Raw genomic sequence first — 25,070 nt, forward strand, 5'->3', positions numbered from 1 at the left:
AATACCATTAGCCCAAAATGCAGTGGTGTGTATTTTTTTTTTTTTTTTTTTTTGGGGGGGGGTTAAACTACTAATTACTTAATGAATTTAATGAATATACAAATCATAAGATGCGTCTTAATGAACAACATATTACTCGAGTTTTAAAAATGCATTTTATACAGTTTTACTTGATGCAGTTGCATAGTAATTTTTTGTGAACTGCAAAACCATGTCAAACTATTTACTACACTCTCATGCTTTCATATATATTTTGCAGTTGTTTTGATAGTGAACATGTGTTTGGGTGTGCTTGAATAATGGTTTTAATCTGTTTTGCAGACAGCAGAAATGAATTAGATCCAAGTGTTTTTATACTTGATACAAAGAGATCATATGGAAATATAAAATGACAAAAAATAAATAAATAAATAAATAAATCTTGGGTCAACTTGCTTCAGGCACAGATAAAAGTAAAATGCTGTCATCATTGCAGTCAACTCGGACTGAATTTTATTAACAATATTTGTCTAAATATATTTATCTTTTAAAAGTTGGAATATTGGCAATTTAATTAGGCATCAAACATTTAAGTTAGTGCCAAATCATAAGTAATTATTTGCCTTTGGTACAAGTATGTAGCACATGGTATTGCCATTTTGCCTTTGTGAATACAGTTATAAGCATTCGGTTGAATGGCATAAGAACAAACATACCCAAAGTATGGTGTATTTTAACGTTATAAGCTATTAATATTTTCAGAACATGCATTCAGCTTCACAGTATGATTTTGAAGAAAAATATTGAGCATGTGTTGACCATAGTTCATTTTATAAACATGATATATTTAATCTTTGTTATTAGTTTTATTATAATAAAAGGTACATTTCAAACATCAAAATGCATATTTACAAAACATTTATTTTTTATGCTCAGATTAAACTCAATTTAGGAGTACTTAGGCCAAATTTAGCCTATTGGTAGAGTTAAAAATATTGCCATGATTAGTTCTGGTACAAACAACTTACAAGATACATTTACAGCTCTATTTACAATATCTGAAGCAATGTAATTGTAGTCTATAAATCAAATGTTAGTGTAGTAGTGTCTTGTACAGAATTGCTTGAAGGCTCAATGGAGAAGAGCTTTTCTGATCAAGTCCTTCTTTTCAGGTGTCAGTTGCCTGGGAAATTCTATATTGAATTCTATGATCAAGTCTCCTTTTTGGCTTGGGTCTTTAGAAATGGGCATCCCTTCTGTCGGAACTCTTTTTGTATACCCAGGACTGAAGAAAAAAAGAAAATTATTTCAAACTTAACATTTGTTCTCATTCAATAGTCAATATAAATAAATTCACATGGAAAAAGCATATTACCTGTAAAATGTGCATTAAAAAGGTATTTTTTAATCTAGGCTCAAATATAAAGACAATAATAAGAATCAAATGGCTTCTCTGATTATTGCCTTTTCTTTAAAAAAAGATGTGCTTTCAACACTAAAACGAAAAACCTACTGGACAATATCATTGATTGGGATGTTAAGTATCCTTTCATCTAGTGTAGTGACTTCCACTGTACATCCTGTCAAAGCTTGGCCAAGGGGAATCTTTGCAGTGTAAATAAGATCAGTGCCAGACCTGCGGAATCTTGGATGAGGTTTGTCTTTTACAATGAAGACAATGTCAGCTGAAATAAATACAGGTGCACAGTTAACTCGGATATCTTAACTCTATAGGCTATGTGATTTGTTTTTCAATATATCTTTATTTGTGTATTTCAGTACTCACAGGTATATAAGTTTAACTGTAATATGGGTCTGAGGCCCTTCATTATGGAATGAAAGAATTGATGCCTGAATCATAATCACAGAAAACATTATCAATTATAATTTGTTCGTGTCCTTACTCTCCACATGTAAAATCACCCAGGATGAATGTTAATGCAGACTGAACAACTAATCTTAAGACTTCTGGCAAAAAAAAGTGAAAATCAAAAAAAGAAGAAGCAACACTCATTTATTCACCTGGTACATTATTTGGTCCTTGGTCTCCTTCCTCTTGGAATGTTATCCTTGTTCCTGGTAGCCAGCCCTTCTTAACTGTGATGGTCAATATTTTATCTCTGATACTAGAAGTGTGACCATCTTCATTCATCACCTTTAGAAAAGCAAACAGTTTTATTAAAAATTTATTTTACACAAAGTTTAAAATTTAATACTCTGTACAATAAAGATACTAAAAATAACATTAACCATATGAAAAATTATGAAATGTAAATCCTACTCTTCTAGATATCTTCATCTTCTTAGTGCAACCATGGAATGTTTCTTCCAAGGATAAAGCAAGGTCTCTTTCAATTGGAGGATCCTTTTTCTTGGCACCTCTGCCATGAAGTCCACCAAAGCCCATAACCATGTCTCCATCTACACGATCATAAAACTCTGAAAAAGAAAATTGGACGTACATAGCAGGTCGTTAAGTGCTTGGTAATGCAGCTTTTCATTAAAGTTAATATTCAATGATTTAAAAAAAATATAGAAAAAAATGCACCCTATAATTAAATAAAAAAGGTTCATTGTACTCTTTGCAAACTTTTTTTAGGATGTATCCAATGTTTGTATAAAAAGATATAGTGTTTAAAGGAAGTAAGATTTCATCTATTAAAATTATTTGAAATATCTCTTAAAAGAAAGAAAAAATGAGTTTAGATACCATGAACATTTTTGTTTAAAAAACTTGAAATTCATACACAGGCACAACTCATTGAAAAGTGCAGTATAAAAATATTTTCTTGTTAAGTCCTCCCTCTGGATAGGACATGGCCATGATGATTCAAGAGGTCTTTTTCATTGATACAGGTCCTTATTGATACATGGTTCAATCTGTGATTTAGTAATTTTGTCATTAAATTTTGTATTTTTCACTTAACAACACAATGATGTACCTACCTTGAAAGGGATTATCCCCACCAAAGAAGTCTCTGAAGACTTTGTCTGGATTGCCATGGAAGGTGTACCCTTGTGTCCATGCTCCAGACTCTCCACTGCCTTGTGGAACTCCACCTTTCAGGCCCTCCTCACCAAACTGATCATAAGTTGCCCTCTTTCTTGCTGAAAACATGTGAATGCACATGGACATTTACATGCAAATTACGGATTATATAAATAATTGTCTGAAAGACAGTGGTGGCAACTCATTTTAACAATATAGTACTTACATCAAAATGGATTTGGATCAAAATTTTACTTATTTTTTCCTCATTACAAACACTGTATTTCTAGATCAATATATTTTTTGTCGGTTGCCATTTTTACCATTATGGATTCTGTGCCTGTTTCTAAATTTCTTAACAACCATTTTTTTCACAAATGTCTCTGTCTTTTTGACTAGTGGTAAACTTATTTTGGTAAAAATAATGTCTAGTCAAAAAGACTTACGATCAGATAACACATCATAAGCTTCTGCAATGTGCTTGAATTTTTCTGCAGCCACTTGATCACCAAAGTTTTTCTCTGGGTGGTATCTCAGTGCTAATTTCCGGTAGCTGAAGTTAATATAATTATAAGTAATAAATATTTATGTATTGATTGAGCAAAATATCTTTGTGCAATGATGAAATTTTAAAATTAAATTAATTTAAACTAATTGTAAATGTGTGTCATAAACTATCGTCTTCACATTTTTTAAACTGTAAATATGGATAAATTAGTTACTAAAATCTCTTTAAAATTATAGTACACATTGCTTTTACATGGTAAACAGCAATTGTAAAAAAGTTTTAGCAGTTATAAGTGTATCTGTGATCCGCGCTTTGGTATATACATTCATTAAGAGCCCGTCTAAACAATCATAAGTTTCTAACTTAATTTACTAACCACGTGTCAAAAAGACAGTTTTTACTGAGATACTTACGCCTTCTTTATATCAGCATCTGCAGCACTCCGAGAGAGGCCCAAGACGCTATAGTAATCTTGACCCATAGAGAAAATTGTGGTGACAGACTTCAGTAAGATCTCCTTGTGTTTACGTTTACATGTGGCCTGTGTATTTACTTCCAATATGGCGGAAAACTTAGCAACCGAAAACCAAGGCTTCAATACGAAATCAATTTTCATTGGACAATCAAATAAACTATGACAATGGCCGTGAAACCATATTATCCAATCAAAGCTCATCTCACAGAAGTTATTTTTTAAAAGCTAAACGTAAATTCTTGAAAAAAATTATTACTAAATTTTGCTCAATTACACCTAAAATAAATATCAATTTATATAGTTTACTTTATATTTATAAATTTAAAATGTGTGGTATATATTTAATTCTGCAGCTTTACATCTTAAAGGCAATCCATACTACCTACACTTTTACGAATCTAATTGCAAAACAGATATCAGCTTTGATTACAACCAAAACCTTTCAAATGGGATTGTAGTGGATGTTATTTACTTTGATAATATGCAATTTAGATTCAAAGTAAGATGGTAATGTAAATTATTCCACTTTCCAACACAAGCAATGGCAATGGAGAATGATATAAACGGGGTTAGAATCAACCCGCCTGTTGTGGAGTTTTATGACAGCGAACCGAATCAAACCTACCGCGTCACTGTGTCGGTGAAAAATGTCAGCAAAACCAGCAAAACTCTCCGTTTCTACGGACCAAACTCTAAGGTAAAGTGACATGTGCGAAAACTAAGTCAGTTATATAGACCTAAGAAGTAGAGGTAGTTAAAATTTGTTTAAATTGCAAGCAAAATATCTGTGTATTGACAAGTTATTTGAGTATTTAAAAATGGTTTGAATCAACAACTATATCCTAAGAAAATCATTCGATTAAATGAATATTTAACAACTGTCAAGGAAAAAGAAATATCAGCTGGGCGGACTAAACGTAGACTATGCAAAAATGCTTAACAGTTTTTGTTATGTTCACCCCTGCAGTGACCTCATCTCTCAAAATTTTCTTGTGAAAAAAAAAAAAAACAGTTTTAATTGACAGCCTACTGTAATTGATTAGATGAATAACAGAGACATTGATTAAAACAATCACATAACTGAATTTAGAAAAAACATGATGTACCCTAAACTTAGCATGCTTAGAAGGTTTAAACAATGAATTGGAGTCATTAAAAAAAGACTAAAGCTAATCCTATGATTGAAACAATTAATCTATATTTAGTGAAAGGGAAACAAATGACAATGAAGAAACACTTCCAATGCTTCTGTTCAATTAAATCAAATAGAATTAACTGAAATTCATAGGTAGTGTGGAGATTGGCACGCAACCAACTTAATGAATATATAGATAGTTTTGATAGATCGAAACATTTGATAACATATTTTATTGTTGTTTTTTAGGTTTTTAGGATGAAGGCCAAAAATCCGGAAAAACCGATTGCTCCAGGACTTGAGGTGCAAGCAATAATAGAATTTGACCCCACAGAAGAAAAGGATTATAAGGATCGAATGCTTCTTGCTGTAGATGGGGAAGGTGTTGAAATCCCATTGGTTGGGTAGGTGTATTTCTTCACACATAGCTAAATGTGTATACTTTGGTATACAGTTTGCAAATTTACAAAGTTCATGAGACTACCAGTAGAATTTGACTTATCATGCAGGTTGTGTGTGGAAATAATTTGGTTTGAACAGGAATATGTCTGTAGTGAACAGGAGTCCTATGCACTGTTTGAAATACTTTATTTTTCATATCCCTACATATGATTTTGTTTTGATATAGCATACCATCCAAGCCAATGCTGCAACTAGAAGGACCTGTAGACTTTGGCAATGTGGTTGCCAGCAGTAAAGTGATAGCCAAAGAAATATCATTGTTCAATCATGGGACCAAATGTGGGGAATTCAAAATCAAGTATGCTGGAGAGAAACCAATTTCCATTATACCAAGCAGTGGGACTGTACCTCCAAGAAGTGCACAGAGCATTAAGGTAACAAACAAGTAATATGAGCAAACTAAACCATTTTCATGTAAGTTGTAGTTCAAAGAATATTCCCATCTTGCTATAGAAGATAACATTGATAAAAGAGAAAAACTTAAGAACATTATCAAGATATTTGTTGATTTAATTTCAGATTGAATATGTCACCAAGCAGTCAGGTAGCTTCCAAGAAGAGGCAAAGTGAGTTTCTATAAAAAATAAAAATTGAATAGTAAATATGAGAGAGCAATAATTAAATAAAGTTAAATTCCTAGAAGTGGTTGGGGAAAAGCACTACAGTAACTACATACCAAAGAAGATGATAAATATATAAATATCCTTGCATACAAGGGATTACAATCATTACAGTAGCATATTTCTTATATTATTCAATTTAAATTACAGTGATATCAGTCAGTTTCATTGTGCATCATATTCTTTTAACAGAGTCAAACTTGAGGGTCAAGAGAGCACCCATTTGGTTATCCAAGGCAATGTGGTTGAGGGTGTTCTTGAGTTGGTCTCTACCACAAATGAAGCTCCAGTGGAGTGTGTCAAGTTTGGCCCCACCTATTATGGCACTGACAAAACTGAGAGTGCTTTTCTTATCAACAATGGTCCTGAGCCTGTTAAGTTTGTGGCAGTTTTAGATGAAGATGCAGTGGGACAAGAAACAGTAAGTAAATTATGGATGATATAATTACTATAAAACTGAATAATGAATTTTGTCCCATTTCAATTTAACATTATTTTCCTTTTGCAATATGTATATTTTATGTAGCTGGACTTTTTACAGTTGAATGGCAGATATGCTCCAGTGAATACTTACTTTTTTATAATGTTATACATTCAAATCTAGGATAATGAAAATGTACATGTACAGGTTCTTGTAATACCAGTACATCATATACATGAAAACAACACTCATATTTTCCATCAGCTGCTCTATGACTACAACATCTGTAAAATTTACATTTTACTAGGGTGTAGACTTATCTAAGAGCACAGTGGCATCACTTGCAAGCAATCATGACCCAACAGAAACTCCATGTGGTTATATTAACCCACTTACTTCCTTGGTGACTGCCATTCCTACTCAAGGAATGCTAGGACCATATGAGAAGATACCCATTTTCTTTAGGTTTAGTCCAAGGTAATTATACCACAATTTAATTTCCTCTTGAATAATTTTTTTTAGTGTAGATTACATAAAAGAGTGCAGACATGTATAGTACTTATATGCAGGTGTTCAAAAAAGTTTACTATAGTAATCCAATACATCCCTGTTTGTCCTACAATAGGTTGATTTTTTAAAAAATCAGCATAAGGACATTATTTCTCCAAAAGTTATCACAGTTTCATTGTGCATCATAGAGATTTGGTGTGTTTCGTACTTCTGTATTTTTTGTCTCTTAACTGAAAAACTAATTTAGTGTTACTTGGAGTTATATTTGGTGAAAATGCAGGTTAACTTTAAACAATCTGTATAATCATTTATTGCTCTTTGTTTTGTCTACATAAATACGAGCGTAATCAGTCTAATCCTGGAGTCTCTTTTTTTTGCAAGTTGTTAAATGTCTGTTGGTTAGTTCTGTCTAAGAATCAATCTTCTTTTTTTTTGTGAAATGTAATCTGACTAATAATCTGATTGACAGGTGGAATCCTTCCAAGCAAGGCTACAAAAGCACAAAGAAGCCATCACCTAGGAAAGACTTTGCTCTCTTCATGAAGATACAGATGATTGGAAGTAGCAAAGGGTTTCAAAATGAAGATGGTAAAACAGAGAGGAGCAATGTAGAAGGTAATGTATTATACAGTTAAAAAGGTTGGTATTTATATTCTGATCACCCACATCCATGTCTCTGACATTGTCATCTGACACATACACATTTACCCCAAACATGAACTGAATTAAACAGATTAACCTCCTCCAAAAGTTCTCGAAAACTGGTCTTTCTTGTAAAATCATTTTGACTATATTAACATAGACTCCCTTTGAATAGACCCCCTTTGAATTCACCATATATCTGTCATGTTCTAAACATAGTTATCACTTCATCCTATTTTTTTTCTTTTATAGGTGCTGCTTTGGAGATTGCCTTGACAGGCACTGCTTTGCCAGTGCAGCTGGTACTTAGTCCACAGACCAAATTTGATTTTGAAGAATGTCCAGTGGGTGAACATGTTGATGCACTTTGCAATCTCAGAAATGAGAATATGATTCTTCCTGTAACGTACCAGTTCAAGAGAATTGCTCACTTCAGTGCCAGGCCTCCCAATGGTAAAATAGGGCCTGGTCAAGCACAGGATATCATATTTTCATTCACACCAAACCAAGTTGGTAAGTGTATTTGGCTTTTGACCAAACACTAAAGCCAATAGTTTTGATGCTTATCTTGGTATGCATGGATATTAATACAGTATTATTCATGTTGAAACCGCATGTTCAAAATTTTACAAATGTTTTCTGAAGCAATAATTTCACTACTTTTGTATTTTTAGGTACCTTTAAGCAAAAGATGCAGTTGGAAGTGATTGGCCAGGTGGCAGACAATAAGAATCCGTTTTTGGCACATTTGGAACCAATTCACTGTATGCCACTTTCCATGGTAGGAAGAAGTGATCCAGTTACTATCAAAAGGGAGCCAAAGTTTAACCCAGGTAATTAAGTAAATCCAGTAGCCAGTTTGTAATAGTTTTCTACAAAAAAGGCAACAAAATTATTTTTCCCATTTATTATTTGTTATAATAATTAAATAAAATTAAATGTCATTATCTCTTAAGGAATCACTCCAAAGGTTGTTGGTGAAGTTGGCCAGTTTGTGGACACCACCTTCCAAACAGCAGAAAAACACCAACAGAGGGCAGCACTGCTCAACTCAAAAGGAACAAAGCTGCACAAAATCAAGACAAACAGAGCATTTGATGATGAAACCACCTATGTGGCTTTTCCAAATGACCGAGCTGGAAGCATCAGACCAACAGAAAGACACAAAGAATACAGGTAGGCTAAGGTAGCATTAATGTTAAATGAGTGTTTTTCGAGATGTATAAATACTGTTTGGCTGCTTTATTGTCAGGTTTTCTTATTTTTCTCTCAAGTGTTCTCTGCATGTTTTTAGCCCAAGGAAGCTGAAAACAAGTTACTGAGAATTTTTTTTTATTGTGAACATATCACAATACATGTAATGTTGCTCATGCCTAGTAGTTATAAATAACAACTGCACAAACTTGACAGAATTTCATAATTTATTTCTTATTCAGGACCATTTTCACTAAAATGGAGCGTTACAATTTTGTGGACCCAGACTATGCTTACACAGATGAGGAAACTAAGGCACTGGAATCACACAAGCAATATTACGTTGACTGTGTGGAGGAGATGAGAAAAAACAGAATCAACAGACTGAAAACAAAGTAAGTGATCAGTATGAGATAATGATTTTTCCACAGAATATTGATTGTGTTATCACTTACTGTTATGTGGACTGATTTAGAAATGAGTGAATGTATTATTCAAAAATTAACAAATTCTAACCAATATATTCTATTTCTTTAGGGAGTTTATTGAAACAAACAACAAGGAGGACATAGGGATTAAGATTGCAGCAGGAATAAAACCCAAGAAACTTACACAGGAGGAAATAAGACCAGATACTCCACGTAAGTGAAAAATGACATACATGTATTGTTAAAGACTCAGTAGGCAGTGATTACACTTGGTTAAAAGTGTGTCAACGCTATGTTTTACTGAAACTGCTTGTTTTTACTTCAATTTAAAGAAATCGTTTCTGAGTCATGCTATTTTCTGTTAATGTCTTACAGCTGCTGTACCTCCAAACACCAACTGGCAGGTGCTTAGCTCCAAACATCTTGCTCAGTCAGAAATGATGGTAACTCAGAAGAAAGTCAAGGAGGGACTGAATGCAGTGCCTATAACACCACAAGAGAAAGCAGACTGCTCCATGTGGCTCAGTCCACAACAATTGCATCAAGTTGTTATTGGTAAATTGGCATTCTTCGTATTGTTAAGATTTTTAAAAATGAATTTTTACATGTATTTCCATCCAATTTGATAAGAAACGTAACAGAATTTTGATTTTCTTTTTTCTTTCATTTGTCAATGTAAATATTTGTGTGTCTATTTATTATAATAATTTTTTTTTGGGGGGGGGGGGATGAATGTCGTGATATTTTTATTTATGTCACTATATTATGTAAACATTTGCTTATTGAAATTTGCTTTTTGAAATTTTTAGGTTTTGATTTAAGTGTTAAGATTGAAACATCAATGCTACTTTACAGGTCCACCAACAATTGACTTTGAAGAAGTCTGTCTTAGATCTAACAACACTAAAGACTTGAATATTGTGAACAATTTGGACCAATACATCCATGTTGTGGTGGAGGTATGTAGCATTTAGTCTTATTTTCCTCCATATGTGTTAAAAACAGTGTCAAAGTAGTAATGCATGACTGTTGTTTGGACTTTTCATATTTCCTTTTATGGGCTAATGTCTTTTAATTGATGAAAATGGTTGTATACATTTTCAGGCTTGCAAATTAAAAAATGGAGATGTAATGATTTTTGGGTTATGGCAGCCATTAAAGTTACATAATTCAGTAATATATTATATATATATCCTTTGTTCAGATTGACTGCCGTGAACTGCGTCAAACCAGTCCCTTGTCACAGGTGGTGCCTCCTATGTCTAGGGCTAAAGTGCCCATCATATTTGAATCAAACACAAGGGGGAAATTCCAAAGGTAAAAATTAGTATATTTTGAAATGCATAAAATTGTATTCTTTTTGATAATTACACTGCAACAACAAAAGGTTTGATTTTGAATTTTTATTTTTAATCTAAAAGGATTATTAATCAAGGGAAATATAAGTTTAAAGCTGAAAAACACAACTGTATTTCTTTTTCCCCAGATCTGTTGACTATACCATAAATGGATTTTACAAGAATCATGTGATAGTTCTGGCTGATGTTGTGCCTGTAGCTTTACATCTGTCTACAAATGAGCTTCTCCTCACACCATCCCAAGGGCTGCCTGCTGAAGCTGGTAAGTAGTGATTCAAGGCTTTCTATTCACAACATTTGCACAGCATTGGAAGATTGATTATTAGTATTCATTTCCTATCTGTATGTTGACAGATTTAACTTTACATCTTGTATACATGTTGCATTACATGTTGGGGAAGTGGTTAAAAAAGGCTTGTAGGAATGGATGATGAGGAGAACAGGACATCAGTATTTTTGTGAACTAATGAATAAGCTTTCATGATGTTTAGGTTTCCGTGGGATCATCACCCTGTCCAATGTCTTAAACTACCCAGCTGAGTTCACATGGCAGCCCATACTGGGGGAACTGGGCACGGCTTTCTCCATCCGTCCTGCTACAGGGACTGTGGATGCTTTTACAGATCTGGACTGTGAGGTGGTGTTCCATCCATCCTTCATGGCTCCTGATGATGGAAAGTTTGCTCTACAAGTACACGGAGGAAATGGGCTCCATCTCAAGTGTAAAGCAGAGGTAGACTTGATGGCATGCTAGCATGGTTCATTTCTTGAGAGATTCTGCTTCAACAAAGTTACTGGTGCTATAAGTTTTCCTTCTCTGATTTGCTTTTGATATATTTTATAGAAAATGACATGGATCAGTATGTTTGTTTTGCTCAAATAAAAATCAGAATTGTGAAATATAAATAATCTGTGAAAGGAAGGAAAAGTGGAGGAAATGATGTTTCAGTAACAGGAGCAGTATAAATCCACTTAAAAGTAATATATTTTGTATCCTTTCAGTTTGGTCCTACCAATGTGCAGTTCATAGAGAGAAGAGTGTTATTTGGCCAGGTCCCTCTACATATGTCCACTGTGAGGAGAGCTTTACTACACAACAACAGCCAGCACCATGCCTACTTCCAGGTAGGTTTGTCTATCTCTGATAGAGTTTGCAAAATGTAAAGATGAATTTCACACGAACCGTTTTATAAACTAATAGTATTCATCTGTGTCATATTTACCAAACTTTTCAAGGTAGTGCACCATTATTTGACCTAGTTAAATTAACATTCCCATATCTTTCTGATGTGAAAATTTATTTTTCTTGTTTTAGGTCTTGGATCCCAACCCATTTGAAGGCATGATAATCAGCCCAGCTCATGGAGTTGTGCCTGTGGGAGGAAATGCTGAGTTGCTGATTGCCCTGATGCCACATGCTGTGATGAAGTTTGACACCAAGATTCAAGTGGCCATAAGGGGCTGGAAGACGCTGGAACTCAGGATGGGGGGAACAGTGGAGCCACCTTGCGTGGATATTGACATGGTTGGTTGATATCTTATTATTGTGACAGTCAAATAGTGTATGTTAAATTTGGAAGACATGTGAAACATTCAAATGAGCGCTTGTAATTTTAAAAATCTTTTAAAATTAAAATTCTTTATTCAAATTTTCAGAGTTCTTTCAATCTTGGAGGGGTATATGTGGGATCATCATCTGTGACAAATTTCAAAGTGAAAAACAAGGTGAGTTTTGACTAAGGTATTTTCTAATCACAGTTATGCACCTTCAGAAATGTTGTTTTTTGTATTTTTGAGCCCAATCTAATAATAGTGAAAATAAAAAGTTTGTATAACCCAAAGCATATTACAATTTTGCAGACACACACAGAGGCCAAGGTTGAATTTGATTTGTCAAGATACACTGACTTCAAGCTCAGGTTTCCTAACAATCAAACACCAGGTAGGACAATATTTTCTGTAACAGTTGCAAAAATATAATCTGTTCATAAAATGGAATTATGATAATAGTAAGTAAAAAAACAAATTATTATATTTGTTTTTAACTGTATCATGCTATCATTCTGATAGATACATCAAAACTTATGGATCAAATAGGAATGCCAAATTTACTTACTATTACAAATGGTGTTATTTGATAAATGTTTAATGATAGCTACCATTTGATATGGAAAATTAAATCTTATGATTTTCTCGTTGTCTAACAGAGGACCTGACCTTTGAACTCCTAAACCCTGGCATGCACACTGTGACCCTGGCTGGACAGGAGGAAGTGGAAGCTGAACTTATCTTTACACCCACAGAGGTAAGCACAGCCTGAATTACTATATTGTCTTCCATATGTTGGATACACAGTGCTTGGAGACAGCTATATGCACATTTTCTTGATTTTTGAAATTTTCAAGAAGTATATAAACTGTTTTTGAAATATAAATGTGTGTAGCAAACTATAAACCAACAAAGAGCTATTTCTTGCTACTGAACCTGTTTTATTATATTAATAACTCTTGTTATGTTTCTCAGGTGGCTTCATATGATTTCATCATCCCAGTGGTTGTGAATGCTACAGGGGCACCTTCCCCTGCACCGACACCATTCCCTCCAACCCCAGCACCATCTGCCAAGAATACCATAGAACACATCATCAACCCCAAACCAATTCATGTCACCATAGCAACACCAAGGCGTAAAGTGGTCGCTACAGCGCTGAGGCAGCCATTTCAGATATCTCACAGTAAACTGGAGTTTACTTTCCCAAATGGGTTCACTGACCAGGCATCGGGCTCTGGATTAGGACAGAACAAGGTCAGTTTATGGTAACCAAGGGGCACATTCAGAAATATAGTGGGTGGCTGTTTTTAATATTAGGGATAAAACATGGAGTAATAGTATTCATTTCTTCATTGTGTCATGCAAAATATGTGTTATTATATCATATTTCTCTTCTCTTTTTTAGGGCACTCTGTTCATAAACAACAGTGATAAAACTCTTAAATGGACAGTTGATGTTTCCTGCGATACAAACCGAATACTTGATAGAGGTATATTCAAGTTCCTGCACAGCAGTGGCATGCCATACCTCAACTACCAGGACAACAATCTCATTGAAGGAACTCTGGAACCAGGACAGACACAGTCACTGGGAGTGCTCTTCTGCCCAAGTAAGGGATTGGATTGCTAAACCCTCAATAATGCTGTAAAAAAAGAAGAAGAATAGATTATGGTAAAAGTAATGTGATATCAATTATTCACTTCTTTCTTTTTATGATCCAATTAGTCTTGGATCTGTCAAAGACACCTGTAAGCAAGAAAAACTGTTTGTTTTTAAACATAAAATAGACCTTAATGTGCTTTTTCTTCTTTTTGCTCTTCTTCAGATAAAGCAGGAAAGTATGAAATCCAAGTCCCAATCATTATAAATGATGAGGAGAAACCATATAGTTTTCTGGAGTTGTCAGGAGAGCTCAAGTCTCCCAGAGTGTGGTTTGACCCCTTGGCCCTGGTACTGACCCCTGTACCACTGACCACTGATGTGTCAGCTGAATTTAAAATCTTTGCCACTGATTACAACAGGTGAGTAGATTTACTGTGAATTAAGAATTTTTTTTTGCATTTATGCAACAGGTGTTATCTGTTGATATACTTGGTTGCATGTATTAACATGACTGATAAGCTTATTTATTATACAATCACATGTTTGAGTTATGCCAGATTGGATAGATTGTCTTAAACCGGTAGCATCTGTGTACTTTTGTAATATGCAGTTATGCATTGTTATTACCCTGTCAGTGGAATTCAAAATTGTAATCAAATCTTCTTGTAGAAAAACAGTCCTGGATGTGGAACTACCTGAGGTTGAATGTGAAGATGGCAGCAGGATTTCTCCTCTCACTGTGATATTTAAAGATGGACAAGGTAATTTTTCCTGAAGTAAAACTGCTTAGGATATTGCATTGTAAGTTAATACTGCCTTCTTTTCATTTTATTGATGATGGATAAGAATAATCACAGTAATAAAGTTAAACAGTGAATCAATCATGCTTTGAAAATCTTGATACAAAAAAGGCACAAACAATAGAGTTTTATTGTATTTGTTTATCATAGAACTCCTACCAGTGAGCACAGCAGAGAAAGCAGATGCAGAACCATTTGAGTTGAACTGTAAAGTGGTCTTCTCAAGTCCAAAGCCCATTTCATTTACTGCAGACCTAAAGTTTGTTGACTCTGAAGGAAATAGGTTAGTCCCGTAATCAGCATTCATAAATGACTGGCATGAAGTAAGGTGCATGTCTGCCACTTTTATTGGTTGTTGTATACTAGTAATTACTATGTGAACTAGCTGTATATTTTCATGTTACATCATCAGTGGCTAATATATATCAGAGGTGGATCCAGAGATATTTTCTGACACTCTTCCATATTATCTTTGCTGATCCATCCTCCATTTTTGACCACCTTCTGATCATACAGAAAAAAGGCCATCATTTTAGACCATAAGTTGTTTCATTTTTGTAGACTTCTACGTATATACCCAAGCCCAAAATAGACAAAGTTTTTATGCTATGGCCAACCATTTTTAAAGTGGCCTCTTCATTATTTTGGCTCTTTCAGTACACTTCTTATGCGCATTTGTTTCAGCTTTGGCCTTCCAGTGACAGCTACAGCAGACAACAGTCTGTTTACAGCTTACCCCTTCCTAGCATCTCACAGGTCTGACCACCTGATTGTCTGTGAACAGGTAAGAGATACACTGTGAGAAAATTGAGAAATTTTTTTGAGAAAATTGTTAGTAATACTAGCTTTTTTTTTCAATGTTTTGTTGTTGATATACTAGGATTTTTAACTTTTGCACAGGGCTTGTTTATTTTTGAGCACCACAATGTCATCTTGATAAGGTGTTGTGCAACTAATTACTCAGTGTTGTTATATTTTTAATAACTTGTTTATCGGTGACCACTTAGTACTGCTATGTGTTAATTGTAAATTTGCATTTTAAATGGTGTTTACATTTTGGTGTTAAAAGATTACAGGGCATAAATTGCATGCAGAAAATGGACATCTCATTGCTTAAAATGTATTGCTTCTATAATATTATCTTAGAGAAATGATAGGAAAGTCATTTTATAGTTTGTCAAAAGCATAATAATTTTTCCAGTGTGCAGTGTGATTGAAATATGAAACACCGCTGCTCTGCGTGTGCAAGTAATGCCATGTAATCTCACAGTCCTTACATTTTATATTCATACTAAACTGCACATAAAACTGGTTGATGTATAATGTAGCATTAACAAACCACAAGCTTTAATTAATGTGATGTTTTAGGGAAGGCATATGCTTCTGCCACGTAAACGTTTGATGAAGGTAGGTGGAGTGGGATTCCAGTTAGCCATGCCACAATTGGTGCATATTATTTTACTAATTTTACATATTTATTTTATGATATTAACCTTTATGTGTACTCTTTCAGCTTTTGGTTTCTTTACCTAAATTGTTTTCTTTTTGTGTCTTGTTTTATTTCTCTTGAATTTAATCTTTCAGGCTTTTGAGTAAACCTCATCATATCTATTCTTTTTTATCTCAATATTAGGACTGACTTATTTTCTACTGAACTATTTGTAAGGGGCAGGATCATTTGATACCTGCTTTTTATTTACACCTTTCATTAAAATTTGCAGCTCTAAGATCTGGCTGTCTCTTGTGTGTTTGAGAACCTGCTATTTTTGGCTACATAGTAAAACCATCTAATTAAAAATTCAACTGATAAATTGTCTTGTTTGGTATATAGCACTATGGTCCATGATTTAAACTGCTGTGCTTAAGAAAAGATGTCTTAATATACTTGATCATTAAATGATTGTGTAATTCTAAAACATTTATCTGTATATTACTTTTATTTCACTGTTATTGAATCATTGATCTTCTTAACTAAATATGTTTATTCTATTGTTCCAGGGCACTATACTTAAAGGTCAGAAAACTGAGTCTAAGGAGAGCTTGAATGTAGGAGAGGCAGTGTTTGTGCCAGTCAGCACTCCCCACACTGCCAGCAGACCCAGCACTAGTGCCACTAGCTCCAACTTTGAGGTGTCCTCTTCCAGTTATGAGGATTCTACACAGTCACTAACAGGTTAATACACAAAATATTTCCAACTAAGCCTATGTCTTAATCTCAGATGTGACAATATACAAGTGTTGCTGAGATCTTTAGAGGTCAGTTGTTTCGGTTGTCTTGCAAATGTTTTATCTTTTAATTTTTGCAGAAACCAACGAAGGTGCCAGTTCCCCAAGAGAGGGCGCTATGGTCAAGTTGGCATCAGACTCCAGTCGCCATAGCAAAGGACGTGGCATTGCTTCCAGGTCTCTAGGATCAGCCATGTTCCCTGATGAAGATACTGAGGAAGGATTATTTTACTCTGAAGTATTGTTAGCTGTACAGAGATGGTTCTCATCACAGGGATGGCCTGGGGGACCATATCCTATTGTCATTCCATACTCTTTGAGAGCGTGAGTTTCTTTATCAGGATATTTTTAAAAGGAAGTGTACTAATTGCATGTGGTTGATGAATATAACTGAAATTCCTTTCTTATTTATGTTTCCTAGTCAATAAAGCCATTATAAACCAATTTGTATTATATTGCAGGCCCGTAGCCAGCAATTTCAAAAGGGGGGTTCTTTTTCTGAAAAAGTGGACCTTTTCCCACAAAAACTTCCTGTACCTAGATCAAATTTTACCCAGAGTGGACCTTTTCCCAGCAAAAGGGGCAGTTCTTTCGAACCCCCCGAACCCCCCCCCCCCCCCTGGCTACGGGCCTGTATTAGGATACAGTTAGTTGGGACTTTTTTTTTCTTCAGTCATGGTTAAGAGCTGCATAGCTGCATATTTTATGCAGTTCAATAATGAAATATGCAATTGATTATAAACATGTGTAAATTACTTTGTTTCCAGTGGTGTTGCCAAGAACCAGAAAGACACTGGTGGTAACAGGAAAGGTGCTGGTAGTTGGGATGCACAGAACCTGAGGAAGGAAATCAAGACAATCTATGACATGATAGGACACCTGGCTGGGCGTCCTGTCCCTGGTATTCCCATCAATGCCCCTCTGCCCTCTGACCCCACAGAGAGAGCACTGCAAGTACACTGGCAGCATTCAACACTCCTCACATTCCTCAAGTAAGCTTTACATGTATGGTTCTGGTAGAGCACTTTTTATGGCTTGTTGATTCATTGTTTAGATGTTTTGCTTATTTCTATTTTGTATTTCAAGAGAGTAGCTTTCTTATAGACTAATTTCCAACTTTAGACGTTGCATTTCAAATTATTGAGTTTGCTATGTTTTCATTACCAAATCTTAACAAAAGGATGTAACATTGGTAGTTATACATCAATGAAAAGCAAATTTTATGGAAGAAGGTAGTTTTTACAACTTAATTTTAAATGTGTGGTTTCCTTGCAGGAGCCAGGGCGCTAGTGTGGCCTCAATCAAGCCTGAGTACCTGATGACCCCTGGGGACTACAAGCACTGGATCCAAGTACAGAAACAGATGAAAGCTCAGGAGATGTCTGGACAGGATGAAGACCAGATAAATTCAGGTCCCAGGACAGAAAATGAAGAAATGCTGGAGGACCAGCTGTTTGAAGCTGTGTCCAAGAGAGCTTGGACTGATTTGATGCTGCAACTGCTCAAGGTACTTTATAAATGCCTTCTTCAAATAGGTGCATCATATACATCCTATGTGCAGACAGACATGATGCAGACTGCTAAATGATGACAGAAAAATTTTTAGCAATAATTTTTTAACATTTATCAAGGTTTGAAAATCAGTGTCCTGTTTATATATTTCAGACCCTTGTACTGTCACGGATCACCCCACGTCAGTTCCGCACCATGCAGGCACCAGACAAGCACCATGCCTTGCCGACTGTGAACCCAGACCCTCTATCCAGCAATGTGTACTGTGTGGGAGAGAGGATTGTACTGGCATGGTTGAACCACTGCTATGAGCAGTATAGGCACCATATCTGGGATGGTTCACCAAAAGGTGGGTGTGATCAGGAATTATGCAGAAGGATAGATTAAAAATGTAATTATGTGTCAATATACTATTGTGTGTGTTTGCAGACTGACAGACGGATATTTCCATTGATTATAGTGATAGTGTAGGTACTCGTTGTTAGATGTGAAGATTAGACATTTTTTAAATTATCTTTATGAATGTCTTTCTCTACAGGTGGAGTTCCACCATCTAGATGGATTGTCAACTTTGACTTTGACTTGCTAGATGGCCTTGTCCTTGGAGCATGTCTGGGAGCATATGTACCCTTTTTGGTAAGATACTATAGATACTATATCAGCAATATTCTGTCAGTGGAGATACTTTTTAATAACAATTTTTTAGAGATTTAACTGATGAAAGTTTGGTTTATCTTAATAAATTACCCTAGTCAGAACATTTATAATGAATGAGATCTTCAAGCCAAATATTACATGAATAAGAAAGTGATACATTTACAATTATAAAATCCAAGAAAAACAAATTACTTTTAGGAGACTGCATATTATTTATGGTTTACATATATATTTAGATCAAGACCCACCTGCAAGGGATGTACAGCTGTCCTACTACAGCAGAACAGTGTCTACACAATGCTCTCAAAGTGGTCAATGCCATCAAGTACATTGGACTGGACTATGACATACAAGTAAGAGGTTTTATTTCATGATACAGTATGGGTAATCATATTGCCTCACTTACTGACTTTACAAGATAAATGTTAATTTTTTTTTCAAGAATTCAAGATGGCCAAGGAGATCTACTCAAATTGCCCTCAAAATTGTTTTTATGAAAATAATGCACATTGTGCTGACATATATTCTTTTTTTGTCAATTAAAATGAATTTTGCGTACATTAGATTTTTATTTAATTTCATTTTAGGCCATTGATATCACAGATCCCAATCCTATCAATTTGTTGCTGCTGTGTATACATTTGTACCAGAAGCTGCCTCACTATCTGCCAAAGAGCAGCATTGAATTCACTGGAAGTCTGCACTCCACAGTCATGAGACAGGTAGGTGGGCAAACTTGCAAAATCAACCTACCTGTACACATTTTTTTCAGTGGTAAATACCATTTAGATCATTCCATTCTATTTGGATCATTCACTTAAAATCTTTTTATGTTTGAATTTGAAAATCATTTGTTACAAGCAAATCACTCATGTCACATTGTCAGTCAGTTATTTGCCCCCTTTCATACAGATCCGGTTGAGCAACCCCAGTGCCAAGCCTCTGACATACCAGTGCTTAATGGCTGGGAGGGATGCCAGAGACTTCAACATTCCCAAGGGAGATGTGGTCACCATTCCACCCAAGAGTAACCTAAGCTTGGCCATCAACTTCACCAGCCGCTTTTTAAGACCCACAGAAGCTATGTTGGTACTGGTGGGGAGGAGAGCAGGGTCATCTGTTGGTTCCACACTGGTCTTCAACTTACAGACACAGGTCAACAATATTTCACCAAAGGTAAGATTTCAACTTATCTGGTTCTTTTAGCTGTATAATTTACAGTTTTTTTTTTTTTTGGGGGGGGGGGGGGGGGTCATAGTATGTAAAATAGGCTCTTAGTTAATTATTATAATGCAAACCTTGCCCCTTTTCTTAATCAAAAATATATAGTGACCTGTTAAACACAGGCTCTGTCTGCCTGGAAATGTAACTTTGTGTGTTTTTTATATGAAAAAAAACAAAAAAAATTCTCTTAATTCTCTTAATGATGCATGATGCTCTTTTGTTGAGACTTTAGCCCATTTTCATTTCAGTCGACTTTGAAGTGCTCTTCCAACTGCTACGAGCTACATAAGATCACCTTAAAAGTCACCAACCCATTTAATGAAGCAGGAGAATTCAGAGTTGTCCTAGTTGAAGCTAAGGGAGACATCCTAGGCCAGGACAAACACAGGGAGCTGATGAAACCAAAAAAGAAGAAGGTCAAGAAAATCAAGTCCAGGACAGATCATGGGCAGACTCGTCCAGAGACTCCGCCTACTCCAGAAGAAGAGGAGCCAGAGCCAGTACCTGTGAAAGAAGAGACAAAGGAAAATGGTATGACCAGAGTAGTGATCTTGTTTTGAGATTATTTAAATTGTACTATTATATATATTCTGAACTGCATTGTTCTGAACTGCACTTATGCCAAAATGGAAAGAGAGCCCACAAGACAGTGTTTTAGAAAATAGTTAATTATTATAAAAAGATAATTATATATTTAAGAAATATGATGTTGACAATATTTTTATCATTATTGTAAAAGTAGGATTTCATAAGTTGATTCAGAAATTAATACAGGTCATGTTAACATTCACTTTTCAATTATACAGTGGATCCAGTCACTATGATGAGTGCCTACTACTCTCCATATCCCACTATCTTCTTGGGTTCTAAAAGCACAGGAGAAGTGGAGCTGCATTTCCTCCCCTTCCACACTGGAGTACGGCAGTGCTCTGTCATCTTTATCAATGAGAACATTGGAGAGTTTTTATACTCTGTTGAGGCTGAGGCAGAGCTACCATTACCTTCTTCATTGCCATTCAAGCCATCTCTTCACAGTGTGCGCATAAGTAGTGCAGCTGCAGCAGGTAAAAAAAACACTGATTTCCTGTTAATTAATGAGGCATATTCCACTACATTCAAATCATTCCTGTTTGCAATACTTTAATACCTCCTGAATAGGAAAAAATGTTCCATTAAACCACATTTCTACTTGTTTATCCTCATCATGATCATCATTTTGTTGTACATGTTAAAATTGCCACTCAAAATCAAATATATCTTATGCTCAGGCCGAGGACGTGGTATGTTTGGTGGTGATGATGATGTGATCTACTGGAAGTGTGAAGCCAACCAATCTCTCACTGAAACAATCTCTGTACCAGTCACTAATGCTGCTAGAGAAAAGGCACTGGTCATTGCTGGACAACAGGTAAGTTACTGCAACATTAGATACATCAGGATTTAATGCCAGGTGCATTTTAATGGCTTTCAAAAAAGGATTAAGAGGAACAATAGGCATAAGTATGTAAAATCTTGAAAACCAGATTTAAAGATTAGTCTAAGACTGGAGTATTGCTAAAATATTAATCTAAAAGTGGGGATTAATATGACTAGGTTGTATTTTCCACAGGTTTTGTTATCATGAATATTATCATCAGTCAAATGTTCAAAAGGGAAAAATTACATATTTTTAGCACATGTCGGAGCTTGAGATTCAGAGAAGAAAGACTACTGGTACACTGGCCACTGGTACAGTGACAGCACGGGCATTTGACCTTCTGTCCACCTCTGGGGTACCTGCTGTCAGACACCCTCCGGTAAGATAATATATTCTTTGAAAATATCATTCTTTAAATCTGTGCCTGTATTTCAGTAGCCTTATTACTAGAGTACAAGTCATTGTCAGATTTTGCTGACTATAATTGTTTAAAATTTTTTAGCATCTTTTGAGCACCTACCTACTTAGCCTTTGTCTTCATAAACTGCCAGTTCTGTTGAACAAACACATATTTGATCAACATGGAATTTTCTTTCATTGAATCGTCATTTATTGTCAAATGAATTTTCCAGCCACAAAGTCCTGAAGGTACAGTATTCACAGTGGAGATAGACTCCCCTTACTTTGCTGCTCCAGCCACACTAACCCTGCCAAACCCATTGTATCGTAAAGCAAGGACAGCCATGGATGACCCTACCAAGGCACCTCGCAACACAGGCAGGTCACCAGCAGGTTTACATGGAAAGACTGGTAAGGATAGATAATGAAGTTGTACAATAATATCTGTGCTTTTAATTTAGGCTTCTATCTGAATGCTGTTACTTGTGCTTTATTGAAGATGAAAATATATTAAGATTCAAACTAATTGCATTTTAGATGATCTTTAAATAGTAGATTTTATGTGAATAAATCATATTTGAAATATCTGAAAAAAACTTTTGGTTGAACTTAATAGCCTTGGAACATCAATATATTTTCAATATTGTTCTTTTTCAAATTTTTGTCTCCTGCTTTCCTTTTCCAATAGGGGTTGTCCTGGATGAAGGCAGCGTGGAGCTCCCTATTACCTTTGCTCCCTCCTCCCCTGGTCACTACCCATGCCGTGTGGTCCTCAAGTCTCAGGATGATATCAGAGTGTATAGAATAGAATGCACAGTGAACCCAGAGGGCAGCAATGCAGAGCTAGAGTTCACAGCACCAGTGCACCAGTCCATTATGCAGGACATTCCTATCGTAAGTTTGCAGAAAGTGATATTTACTTTTGACCTATACTTATACAAACACAACAATGTATGTACCTATACTAAACAACTATGTATGTGGTTTTCCGGGCTTTTTAACACTTTGTCAGAAATGTTCCAAGTATCATTTATTCAATAAATGATTTTTACATAGAAATCAGAATCAATACACTTTAAATTTCTTGATCATAGTTAATGTTTCTGCAGTATATTGATAATATTTAGATGTGATTTACAGAACTATTTTATTTTCCAGATCAACCAGACCCATCATGACTGGCCCCTAGAGGCCAATATAGATGGGATGGGGTTCTGTGGGCCACCCACACTGCTGGCCAAGGCCTGCCAGACCTCATATTACCCACTCATGTTCAGACCACAATATGAATCAGAGGTGGAGGTATGTATGTGTGGTCAGTTATGATGTATTAGTATCTGTGCTACTCATTTCAATTACCCTTTAGATTCTGAACAAAGTTAATAAATTAATCCACACTGATATTTATTGTACCACCAGCGTTAGCGCTGGCGGTACACATGGTTTCGGTCCCGTCCGGATCGTTCCGCCGGCTCCGCCGGCTCCGCCGGCTCCGTTGGCTCCGCCGGACGGCTACCGTTACCGCTTCTCCTCCTAGACGGTAAGGGCCCCCGTACCCATCTCATGGATTTAGGTCACCTATAATCTCAACTCGTTCCACGTAAAATTTGGGCTTTGTCGGTATTGGGGTCTGGGTGTGGCACTCATTGCAATGCACCCTTGTCTAAAAATGGCAAAATTAAATGCTAATTATCTACCCTACGGAAGGAGTTATGGGAAAAATTTCTATAGACGGCTTTCCAAAAGTCATATGTGTAGATTTCAAATATACCCTTGGATTTGACCTTTGACCTTTACTTCAAGGTCAAATGGGCCAAAATTTTCAAAAAAATGAAATTTTTTACGAAAAAAATTTTTTTTGCCCTGTTATTCAGACACCACACAGACTTAACCAGTAATATTATTGAAAGGTGTTACCCTTCAGGTCATCTTTCATCTCCATGAATTTGGGGTCAATCGGTGCATTTTCACGGGAGTAGCGGCCATAAGATACCGAAACTGAAAACTGTCTCTAATTCGGGAACCGTTAATGCTAGAGACCCATTCTTTTTTGCATTTTGTAGAGCATGTAAAGCCCAACACTGGAGGTGATCTCGGTTTTTTTGTATTCCATACGGTTTTCGAGTTACGCTGTATCAAAAAGTACATATTGGTGGTAAAAGCAAAATGTGCAGTACGGTAATGGATAATAAATTTTGAACTCTGGAAAAATAAAACATAAGGCTTGGCAAAGCAGACAACTTGTGTTCAAAAATGACATTATTTCATCAAATTTGAACTTCTGAAACTTCAGAGCACCTCCTATTTCAAGAATTTTGACCAAAATGACATTTTCTTTATTTTAATTAATTTTTTTCTGTACGAAATTTAAGGCACATTATGGTTACTCCAAAATTATAACATTTAGTCCCTTATATCTCCAAAACTGGCAGAGATAGGTCCATAGTTACTATTGAAGTTGAATAGGAAGTCATATACTGGCAATCTTACTATGACCTTGAAAGTGACCTTTGACCTACTTTTCACCATGAACTGAACTTTGCAAATTTTTCTTCCCTTTTATCTCCAAAACTGGCAGAGATAGGTCCATAGTTACTATTGAACTTGAATAGGAAGTCATATACTGGCAATCTAAATGTGACCTTAAAATTGACCTTTGACCTACTTTTCACCATAAACTGAACTTTGCAAAATTTGCTTCCCTTTTATCTCCAAAACTGGCAGAGATAGGTCCATAGTTACTATTGAACTTGAATAGGAAGTCATATACTGGCAATCTAAATGTGACCTTAAAATTGACCTTTGACCTATTTACACCATGAACTGAATTTTGCAAATTTTGCTTTCCTTTTATCTCCAAAACTGGCTGAGATAGGTCCATAGTTACTATTGAACTTGAATAGGAAGTCATATACTGGCAATCTTACTATGACCTTGAAAGTGACCTTTGACCTACTTTA

The 25,070-nt window shown here is 35.5% G+C and overlaps 2 protein-coding genes across 3 annotated transcripts in view; one reads left to right on the plus strand and one right to left on the minus strand.

Annotated features, from left to right (window-relative positions):
- Positions 1 to 458: 458 nt before the first annotated feature.
- LOC106178147 (dnaJ homolog subfamily B member 13) lies at positions 459 to 4,062 on the minus strand. The gene is made up of 7 exons (XM_013561212.2): positions 3,890 to 4,062; positions 3,415 to 3,521; positions 2,926 to 3,087; positions 2,261 to 2,418; positions 2,002 to 2,134; positions 1,493 to 1,664; positions 459 to 1,264 (listed from the first exon to the last, which is right to left on the minus strand). The coding sequence occupies exons 1-7, from the start codon at positions 3,955 to 3,957 to the stop codon at positions 1,111 to 1,113; spliced, it is 954 nt and encodes a 317-aa protein (XP_013416666.2). The 5' UTR covers positions 3,958 to 4,062; the 3' UTR covers positions 459 to 1,110.
- Positions 4,063 to 4,367: 305 nt separating this feature from the next.
- The window catches only part of LOC106178122 (cilia- and flagella-associated protein 47), a 35,392-nt gene continuing 14,689 nt past the window's right edge, over positions 4,368 to 25,070 (plus strand). The window contains exons 1-45 of one of the 2 annotated variants that reach the window (XM_086999378.1): positions 4,368 to 4,648; positions 5,336 to 5,490; positions 5,715 to 5,922; positions 6,068 to 6,114; positions 6,361 to 6,589; positions 6,897 to 7,066; positions 7,569 to 7,714; positions 7,994 to 8,254; positions 8,416 to 8,574; positions 8,698 to 8,917; positions 9,178 to 9,330; positions 9,473 to 9,576; positions 9,739 to 9,918; positions 10,219 to 10,322; positions 10,568 to 10,680; positions 10,850 to 10,983; positions 11,213 to 11,454; positions 11,724 to 11,846; positions 12,037 to 12,246; positions 12,378 to 12,446; positions 12,582 to 12,663; positions 12,929 to 13,026; positions 13,245 to 13,526; positions 13,678 to 13,882; positions 14,099 to 14,294; positions 14,545 to 14,636; positions 14,826 to 14,958; positions 15,360 to 15,459; positions 16,044 to 16,082; positions 16,674 to 16,848; positions 16,982 to 17,225; positions 17,669 to 17,893; positions 18,177 to 18,408; positions 18,567 to 18,762; positions 18,952 to 19,049; positions 19,307 to 19,423; positions 19,658 to 19,792; positions 19,983 to 20,246; positions 20,543 to 20,825; positions 21,101 to 21,358; positions 21,563 to 21,702; positions 21,968 to 22,090; positions 22,344 to 22,521; positions 22,799 to 23,004; positions 23,269 to 23,412. In XM_086999378.1, coding sequence (XP_086855504.1) covers positions 4,493 to 4,648; positions 5,336 to 5,490; positions 5,715 to 5,922; positions 6,068 to 6,114; positions 6,361 to 6,589; positions 6,897 to 7,066; positions 7,569 to 7,714; positions 7,994 to 8,254; positions 8,416 to 8,574; positions 8,698 to 8,917; positions 9,178 to 9,330; positions 9,473 to 9,576; positions 9,739 to 9,918; positions 10,219 to 10,322; positions 10,568 to 10,680; positions 10,850 to 10,983; positions 11,213 to 11,454; positions 11,724 to 11,846; positions 12,037 to 12,246; positions 12,378 to 12,446; positions 12,582 to 12,663; positions 12,929 to 13,026; positions 13,245 to 13,526; positions 13,678 to 13,882; positions 14,099 to 14,294; positions 14,545 to 14,636; positions 14,826 to 14,958; positions 15,360 to 15,459; positions 16,044 to 16,082; positions 16,674 to 16,848; positions 16,982 to 17,225; positions 17,669 to 17,893; positions 18,177 to 18,408; positions 18,567 to 18,762; positions 18,952 to 19,049; positions 19,307 to 19,423; positions 19,658 to 19,792; positions 19,983 to 20,246; positions 20,543 to 20,825; positions 21,101 to 21,358; positions 21,563 to 21,702; positions 21,968 to 22,090; positions 22,344 to 22,521; positions 22,799 to 23,004; positions 23,269 to 23,412 — 7,428 coding nt within the window. In that variant the 5' untranslated portion in view covers positions 4,368 to 4,492. The remainder of the gene's footprint in view (positions 4,649 to 5,335; positions 5,491 to 5,714; positions 5,923 to 6,067; positions 6,115 to 6,360; positions 6,590 to 6,896; positions 7,067 to 7,568; positions 7,715 to 7,993; positions 8,255 to 8,415; positions 8,575 to 8,697; positions 8,918 to 9,177; positions 9,331 to 9,472; positions 9,577 to 9,738; positions 9,919 to 10,218; positions 10,323 to 10,567; positions 10,681 to 10,849; positions 10,984 to 11,212; positions 11,455 to 11,723; positions 11,847 to 12,036; positions 12,247 to 12,377; positions 12,447 to 12,581; positions 12,664 to 12,928; positions 13,027 to 13,244; positions 13,527 to 13,677; positions 13,883 to 14,098; positions 14,295 to 14,544; positions 14,637 to 14,825; positions 14,959 to 15,359; positions 15,460 to 16,043; positions 16,083 to 16,673; positions 16,849 to 16,981; positions 17,226 to 17,668; positions 17,894 to 18,176; positions 18,409 to 18,566; positions 18,763 to 18,951; positions 19,050 to 19,306; positions 19,424 to 19,657; positions 19,793 to 19,982; positions 20,247 to 20,542; positions 20,826 to 21,100; positions 21,359 to 21,562; positions 21,703 to 21,967; positions 22,091 to 22,343; positions 22,522 to 22,798; positions 23,005 to 23,268; positions 23,413 to 25,070) is intronic. The other variant, XM_086999379.1, reaches the window with a different exon arrangement.

This window comes from Lingula anatina, chromosome 1, assembly GCF_051362555.1.
Source record: "Lingula anatina isolate TDL-2025a chromosome 1, LinAna3.0, whole genome shotgun sequence".
Taxonomy (NCBI): Eukaryota; Metazoa; Brachiopoda; class Lingulata; order Lingulida; family Lingulidae; genus Lingula; species Lingula anatina.